The following is a 9,238-nucleotide window of genomic DNA, read 5'->3' as shown; positions in this document are numbered from 1 at the left end:
ACCTGAAGTGAAGCTATGAGGTATTGGTTCAGACCTGAAGTGAAGGTATGAGGTATTGGTTCAGACCTGAAGTGAAGGTATGAGGTATTGGTTCAGACCTGAAGTGAAGGTATAAGGTATTGGTATTAATTCAGATCTGTCTGTAGAAGGTAAAATTTCTGTGAATACTGTTCCTCTGAAAATAGAGGGGAATCTGCTGATATAAGCTTCTAAATGTGTGTTGGGGCCCTTTAGATGTATGTTTTGCCCTTTAGATGTGTGTTGGGGCCCTTAAGATGTGTGTTTGGTCCTTTATATGTGTGCTAAGGCCTTTAGATGTGTGCTTGGGCCCTTTATATGTGTGTTGGGCCCTTAAGAAGTTTGCTGGGAACTTTTAAATGTGTGTTTGGGCCCTTTAGATGTGTGCTGGGGCCTTTAGATGTGTGCTTGGGCCCTTAAGATGTGTGATGGGGCCCTTAGATGTATGTTTTGCCCTTTAGATGTGTGTTGGGGCCCTTTAGATGTGTGTTTGGTCCTATATATGTGTGCTGGGGCCTTTAGATGTGTGCTTGGGCCCTTTAGATTTGTGCTGAGGCCTTTTAAATGTGTGTTTAGTCCCTTTCGATGTGTGCTGGGGCCTTTAGATGTGTTTTTGGGTCACTTAAAATGTGTGTTTGGGCCCTTTAGATGTGTGTTGGGCCCTTTAGATGTGTGTTGGGCCATTTAAATGTGTGTTTGGCCCTTCAGAAGTTTGCTGGGGCCTTTAGATGTGTGCTTGGGCCCTTTAGATGTGTGGTGAGGCCCTTTAGATGTGTGGTGGGGCCCTTTAGATGTGCGCTGGGGCCTTTTAAACGTGTGTTTGGCTCCTTAAGATGTGTGTTGGGGCCTTTAGATGTGTTTTGGGGCCCTTTAGATGTATGTTGGGACCATTGAGATGTGTGTTTGGGTCACTTAAAATGTGTGTTTGGGCCCTTTAGATGTGTGTTGGGCCCTTTAGATGTGTTTTGGGGCATTTAAATGTGTGTTTGGTCCTTAAGAAATTTGCTGGGGCCTTTAGATGTGTGCTTGGGCCCTTTAGATGTGTGGTAAGGCCCTTTAGATGTGTGGTGGGGCCCTTTAGATGTGCGCTGGGGCCTTTTAAACGTGTGTTTGGCTCCTTAAGATGTGTGCTGGGGCCTTTAGATGTTTTTTTGGGTCCTTTATATGTGTACTGGGGCCCTTTAAATGTGTGTTTGGCCCTTTAAATGTGTGTTGGGGCCCTTTCGATGTGTGTTGGGGCCCTTTAGATGTGTGCTGGGGCCCTTTAGATGTGTGTTTGGCCCTTTAGATGTGTGTTTGGCCTTTTAGATGTGTGTTTGACCTTTAAGATGTGTGCTGGGTCCTTTTAGATGTGTGTCGAGGCCTTCAGATGTGTGATGGAGCCCTTTAGATGTTTGTTTTGCCCTTTTAATGTGTGTTTGGCCCTTAAGATGTGTGTTTGGTCCTTTGGATGTGTGTTTGGCCCTTTAAATGTGTGTTTGGCCCTGTAGATGTGTGTTTGGCCCTTTAAGATAGTTGTTTGGTCCTTTAGATGTGTGTTTGGCCCTTTAAATGTGTGTTTGACCCTTTAAATGTGTGTTGGGGCCCTTTCGAGGTGTGTTGGGGCTCTTTAGATGTGTGCTGAGGCCCTTTAGATGTGTGTTAAGGCTCTTTAAATGTTTGTTTTACCCTTTAGATGTGTGCTGGGGCCCTTTAGATGTGTGTTGGGGCTCTTTAGATGTGTGCTAGGGCCTTTTAGAAGCTTTCAGTGAACTGAACTGAAACTTAATTAATGGTGATCACATGGTACAAATCACCATGTGTGGACATTTCTGTGCTTAGCTGGTGATCTGTTACCTGACCTGTTCCGTTAACATTATTTCCCTACAGAGGTATGTCATTTTTTGATATTTTGTTTGTCAGACATACGGCTTCTTGCCAGTGAGGATTGTTTCCAGAGGACCTATGGTAACAACATGGAGAGACTATTGGCAGTTAAGGTAGGTTTCAGCAGGGAGACTTTACAGGAAATCTTGATCAAGGCTAGGAACTAAGGGGAAGTGAGGTATTTTTGACTAGGTTACCAGGCTTCAGTATCACAAACGTACTTGAGGCTGCCCAAAGCTAAGATTTAAGTCCGAACTCAAGCTCAGCATCCGTAATTCTTTATCACAAACTAAACACTCAGCTCAACAACCTAAGCTGAGGCCAAAAGGCAGAGACTGCCCAAAAGCGAATTTAAGTTTGAACTCAAGTTCAGAAACAAAGCTGTTTACAATAAAATGGCAGGCTTATATTACTGTTGAATTTGGCGAACAATTGTCATGAAAAAAACATGTGACTATATATAATTTTCAAAATTCATCCAAATTGTTTGGAATACAAACATTCTTTACTGGGCAAATGTTCAGGTCATCCATGTTTTTGGAAATTAATTTGCCATTTGTTGAAAATACAGTCCTTTGAACAAGCCGTGAAATGAGATGTCTTTGGTCCGAATACGGTAGGGCTCGAGTGCGATTTGAAATATAAATAATTACGCATTATAGTTAAAGTTTCCAACAAAATGACTATAAATAAAAAACAAAGTTTTTTTACTTTTTGTAAGCCAACATTAAGCAAATCATCACTTGGCGTGAAATTTCATAATTTATTTGTGTCAGGTCAGACTGGCATTACGTCACGCTCGGAGATGATGTTACAATTTAGCCAATCTTTTGGTTAAAGAACAGATATTTGAATGCGTTGCCATACAATTCTGTGTATTATCAGTAGTATGTTTCCATAATTTACAAATCTCAGTAAAGATTTTATTCAGAAAAAAACAAAACAATGGAAATACCTTGTAATATAATTTCTCAAGATCTTCGTCTAATTGGAAGACTGAAGACTGAAGACTGAATGACTGCAACATTATACTTAGGAATGAACATCTTCTTTTATGTGATGCGGAAATAATATATTTATCATCCAGAATGTGAGGATAATCAACATTTTGTGAAAATTTTAATGTAAAATACAGGATTTTTCGTTCTTATTATTCTTGTATACCTAAAATTTTCATAGTATGAAAAAGTAGTGTTATTACAAATATGTATGCAAAACTCCAGTCCAAAAGAAGTGATGGATAGAATTAATTTCGCACAACAAAGTACCCTTTGCACCCAAAGAGGTAAGAGCCCAAGACACCTCCCTGCCATCCGCATCTGATTTCAGGTAATTGGTAATGACCAAGAGGCCCAGGCTGATGATATTTAGCCAGTAGCCTGCTGGGATGAAGAACTACCAAGTTTGTTAAAATGAATGACCTTGACCCACTTTCAAGGTCACAGGGGTCAAATATGTTAAAATCTTCAATTGACTTGTTCTCAATAACCAAAAAGGCCCAGGGTACTGATATTGGGCCTGTAGCATGCTGGGATGAAGAACTACCAAATTTGTTCAAATGAATTACCTTGACCCACTTTCAAGGTCACAGGGGTCAAATATGTTAAAATTTTCAATTGACTTGTTCTCAATAACCAAAAAAGCCCAGGGTACTGATGTTGGGCCTGTAGCATGCTGGGATGAAGAACTACCAAGTTTGTTCAAATGAATGACCTTGACCCACTTTCAAGGTCACAGGGGTCAAATGTCGTAAAATCTTCAAACAACTTCTTCTCAATAACTAATTGGCCAGGGGTACTGATATTGAGCCTGTAGCATACTGGGATGAAGGGCTACCAAGTTTATTCAAATGAATGACCTTGACTCACTTTCAAGGTCACAGGGGTCAAATGTCTTAAAATCTTTAAATGACTTCTTCTCATTAACCAACTTAGCCGGGGTATTGGGCCTTGAGCATGCTGTGACGAAGGACTGCGAAGTTTGTCCAAGTGAATGACCTTGACCAACTCTCAAAGTCACAGGGGTCAAATGTCTTAAAATCTTCAGACGCCTTCTTCTGAATAACTGATAGGCCCAGGGTACTGATATTGGACCTGTAGTATCTGGGATGAAGGACTACCAAGTGTGTTCAAATGAATGACCTTGACCCACTTTCAACCTAATGTTCTTGTTTGACATTCAAGGTCACAGGCGTCATATGTTTAAATCTTTTAATTGGTTCTTTTGAATCAAATACTGATATTCTGCCTGTAGCTGTATTTTAGTCCATATTTAAGATTACAAGTGTGAGATTAATACCAGGTGAGCGATGCAGGCCCATTGGGCCTCTTGTTTTTTCTNGGGGGGGATGTCTTTGACCTTGAAACCTGACAGACAAAGGAATCAATCACATGCACATATTCATAGCATGTTCTATTTTATTTTGAGTGAAGTAGATACATTTAGTTTCAAACAGTATGATTGTACTTATAAAAAACTGTTACGAAGATTGTACCCCTTTTTGGTATATTGATATTAAATTTAAATTATTTGGGTGTGAACATGTGATTTGACAGATGACAGGTGCAACAATAAACGAAAAAACTTCACAGTCCTGATACGAGAAATTTGCTCCTTTTTATGTGAAGAGTCAAGCGGAAGTTTACGTCGGCAAGCTGAGCTGAGCTTGAGTTTAACAAGCCGAGCGTAAGTTTTACCAACTTTGTGATACTCATTTGGCGGTAAATCTCAGCTAAGTTCAAAAATAAGGTTTGAGTTTGAGATTTAAGGAAATGTTTTTGATAAAAAAACCTGGTCCAAAGGGCCAAGTAAGCTAAGTTATGAGATGGTGCTGCTAGTCCAAAGGGCCAAGTAAGCTAAGTTATGGGATGGTGCTGCTGGTCCAAAGGACCCAGTCAGCTAAGTTATGAGGTGGTGCTGCTGGTCCTAAGGGCCCAGTCAGCTAAGTTATGAGATTGTGCTGTTGGTCCAAAGGGCCCAGTAAACTAAGTTATGAGATTGTGCTGCTGGTCCAAAGGGCCCAGTCAGCTAAGTTATGATATGGCGCTGCTGGTCCAAAGGGCCCAGTAAGCTTAGTTATGAGATGGTGCTGCTGGTCCAAAGGGCCCAGTCAGCTAAGTTATGAGATGGTGCTGCTGGTCCAAAGGGCCCAGTAAGCTAAGTTATGAGATGGTGCTGCTGGTCCAAAGGGCCCAGTCAGCTAAGTTATGAGATGGTGCTGCTGGTCCAAAGGGCCCAGTAAGCTAAGTTATGGGATGGTGCTGCTGGTCCAAAGGGCCCAGTCAGCTAAGTTATGAGATGATGCTGCTGGTCCAAAGGGCCCAGTAAGCTAAGTTACAAGATGGTGCTGCTGGTCCAAAGGGCCCAGTAAGCTTAGTTATGAGATGGTGCTGCTAGTCCAAAGGGCCCAGTCAGCTAAGTTATGAGATCATAGGGCCCAGTAAGCTAAGTTATGGGATGGTGCTGCTGGTCCAAAGGGCCCAGTAAGCTTAGTTATGAGATGGTGCTGCTGGTCCAAAGGGCCCAGTAAGCTAAGTTACAAGATGGTGCTGCTGGTCCAAAGGGCCAAGTAAGCTAAGTTATGAGATGGTGCTGCTGGTCCACAGGGCCCAGTAAGCTAAGTTATGAGATGGTGCTGCTGGTCCAAAGGGCCAAGTAAGTCAAGTTACAAGATGGTGCTTCATCCACCAGGTGTAAATATTTTACAAATTTACAATTGAAACTGAAATATTTTTTACGAGATTTCATTGATAATTGAATGGAATGTTAATGAATCATCCTGGAGAAAGGGTTAATATTTTTCAGGTATATTAGAAATCAAATATGGTCCCCATGGCTGTCATTTTGAAAACTTCTTTCAAACTTAAACTCAAGTTCTAAGGGACTGATTAATCAGAGACTTGGTTGGGTTGATCAGCTGGTAGTCCAGACAAAGTGTTAGTATTTCAAGGGTTGATTAGAAAGCTATATTGTATATTGAAATATTGCCATTGGATTCCAGTTTGATAATATGAAAATTAGAATCCTGAGAGCCCTCCCCTATAGGGGATGGGATCAACCTCTGATGAGCTGAACATGCTTTTCAGTCAGAGAGCTTTCATTATGGTGGTGTCCAATGATAAGTTATCATAGATGTGTGATTATTGAGGTATGAGTAATTATAGTGAACTAGACAAATATTGTTGATTTCATGTCCCTTGGTCTCTTCATTATGCCCTTAAAAGTGTAGGAACTTCAATACTTGTATAAAGCAAATAACAGAAAAATATGTTCTACTCTATCTATGTTCTATATGTTTTACTCCACAGAGACCAAAATGGCTTTAAAGGGGCATCCCGCTGAAGTAACTATTTTTTGTGTCTTTTTTTCAAATACTACATAAACATATCAAGTGAGACTCCTTATGGAAAATAACGATCGGATTTGGCTGAAATAGATTCATAAAAATGATTAAATCTAAGATAATCATTGGTATTTCTACCTGTCTGACCAACGATTTGTTCAGGGAATTCCCTCTACTAGAGCATGCGCATTGCACACCATTTCTTTGTTAACAAAATGACTGGCCGTGTGAAGTAAGTGTTGTATCGTGTCAGCTACGAAGCGAAAAGTTGCCAAAAGGTCAAAAGAAAGCGCAAGCAGTAGCTTTCGGAATCATTTTTACAGGTGGGAAGTATTCCAAGGAGAAAAAAACTGCCGTTCGTACGGTGCATTTATTCTTCCGGATAGTCGGTTAAGCTGAAATTGAATGGACAGAAATGCTAGTGCTGTTTATGTTATGAATAAATATCTAAAACTATCATACTCGCTAGTATCTTTGTCTGAGTTTGAACACAGATGAACTTAGTTTAATATGTCAATGGTCAAGTATCGGAGAGAGTTTACTTTGTGTTTCTATAATTATACAGTGGTTTATGCGAAAGGAAGGGTTAAGTGACTGGTTAGTTTGATTTTGTCATGAGGCCCTCCAAGGGTTAACTGTTGTGATAGGCACAGCGTATTCTATCTCTGTCGGTACTCATGATGGGGTCAAATGAGATACGTGCGCTTTTAGATTTACATAATTTATAATATTACCGGGTTCAGTAAAATGGTATGATTTAATTATAGTGCTGAATCAAACGATTTTTTGTTTGTTTTTACATACAAGATTTAAATTAGTACTAATATGAATAGCCGGCTTCCTCTGGCGCAACGACGCAATATATATATATAAAAAATAAAACATTATTGCAGCTAGATTAAAAATGTCAAAATGATGGGCCAGGATGAATAACTGAGGAAGGAGAACCTACTTCTAGTAAATAGGATTGCGTAACATTTTTTTAAAAATCGTAATAATTCAACAGTTCATGTTTTCATATGTTGTTGACTTAGAATGTATGATCATGTAACAACCTTTTCTCTATAAAGAATTAATTTTCGACTTCAGATAGAATCGGAATATGTATTGAAAACAGGGGAAGACACATTTGTTTACGTTGTAAAAATGATGCATGCTGCCGATAACTACGGCTTCTGTTTCGGACAATAATGAAATGATTAAAGAAAAGTTGGCTCAACATGAAAAAGGGTCCATTGACAAGAATGCTTTAATCTATGAAAGTATTGAAAAAATATGATTATCAAGTAGCTCAACACGTCCTATATCTGACACATATTCTACATGTACACGTAGTTGTTTTGCCATACAGTTTACTGTGTGTGATGGCTAATATGACTTACTAAGTGTTAACGTATGGAGACAAACATTTTTATGCATGGTAAAGAAAAAAAAAATGGCGAAAGATATTGAGTTGTACAATGTAATAAAAAAAATCACAAACGTTTCTCTTTTTTATACGCGTGTAGTTTGTCATTGCATATATGCACTTTATGAAAACATTTGAAAAGGGATATTCGTCTCGTGAATATTCCTTTTTATAGAAAGGTTTGTCCCATGGTTGAAGAAAGGTGTTCGGGAAAGCCCCGTACAGATGTCACATTCCGGTACTAAGTTCAATATATTTATATATATTTACTTTCTGTTTATGCCTATTATCATAATTGACATTTAATTGTAAATGTATGACGGGAGAAGGCTGTGATAAATTGTAAAAACGTGTGCCCCATCCCTTGTTCAATTTTATTGGCAACAAATATGTTTAAACCTAAATAAATTCTGGATTTTGGCAAGTGTGCAATTAACTTCTGATGATGAATATAACTACCGTTCAATAAGTTTTAATACGGATTTAGAAATCATATTACTTGGTTTCATAGTGCGGTAAGAAGTTGCAGTTGCCTGACGCCCCTCTCTGGGGGCCCCTTTGGAAACCGTTTCATCTCGCCCAGACCGCTCGTGTTTACTGCCTAGTCAGGTGACGTTATCGGCGCTATTTTTAGCAGGGCTTTCCCGAACAATTCAAGTGGTCAAACTGGACATTTGGAACGGACTATGAATATGAGGATAGCGAGTTAACATAAGTGGAAGTGCATACATACAATACATACATTCATTAAAACAAATATGGCTCTTCACGTGATATCCCTTTAAGGTCATAGGAGTGTATTGCTAAACGGAAATAGGAAGTACATGCCTAGTTGAAAATCCAATGTAGGGAGACAGTGTCACAATTTCCGCATATTCTAATGTTTAATATTAAACTGATGAATATTGTATGTTTATTATTGACAGAACAGTGTGTTCTTTCAATATTGAAGTATTTCAAAGCAATCCAGGCATTAATTCAGTTGTTTTTAGGTCACCTGAGACAAAGTCTCAAGTGACCTATTGCGATCGCCTTTTGTCCGTCGTCGTCAGTCCGTAAACAATTTACATTTTCGACTTCTTCTCCAAAACCCCTGAACCAATTTCAATGAAATTTTGCAGGGACCTTCCATGGACAAAGGTCAACAAAAATAGTGCCGGTTTAGTTCCACACCCCCAGGGGCTGATGGGTGGGGCAAAAAAGGGTTGAATTGACTGAAATTTCAAAAATCTTCTTCTCAAGACCCAGATATGGTAGAATCAAACACTCTTCATAGATGGCAGGGTCTTAAGGTGCTTTACCGAAATTGTGAATTTCATGACCCTGGGGTCTCACGTTTCCCCCTGGGGAGGGGGTAAAATTTACTATAGTTTATATAGGGAAATCACATTTTGGACCAATATTTGTTTAATTTCCATTGGAAGTAATTCAATTTGGGTTAGTATTATCAGTATTAGGTAGCAGTTTGATATTATGCACATATCAGCCCTAACTAACCCCCAGGGGCTGATGGGATTGGGCAAAACACTGAAATTTCAAAAATCTTCTTCTCAAGACCCAGATATGGTAGAATCAAATACTCTTCATAGATGGAAGGGTCTTAA

General features: G+C 39.4%; 1 protein-coding gene across 5 annotated transcripts in view; it reads left to right on the top strand.

Annotated features, from left to right (window-relative positions):
• The window catches only part of LOC110461663 (NEDD8 ultimate buster 1-like), a 105,271-nt gene that overhangs the window by 46,564 nt on the left and 49,469 nt on the right, over window positions 1-9,238 (top strand). For all 5 annotated transcript variants that reach the window (XM_021515229.1, XM_021515232.1, XM_021515228.1 and 2 more), the window contains one exon: window positions 1,921-1,997. In XM_021515229.1, coding sequence (XP_021370904.1) covers window positions 1,921-1,997 — 77 coding nt within the window. The remainder of the gene's footprint in view (window positions 1-1,920; window positions 1,998-9,238) is intronic.

This window comes from Mizuhopecten yessoensis, unplaced genomic scaffold (assembly GCF_002113885.1).
Source record: "Mizuhopecten yessoensis strain PY_sf001 unplaced genomic scaffold, ASM211388v2 scaffold10649, whole genome shotgun sequence".
In the NCBI taxonomy this organism is placed as follows: Eukaryota; Metazoa; Mollusca; class Bivalvia; order Pectinida; family Pectinidae; genus Mizuhopecten; species Mizuhopecten yessoensis.
Note: the sequence above shows the minus strand (reverse complement) of the source record. Positions and strands in the feature narration are given on the sequence as shown.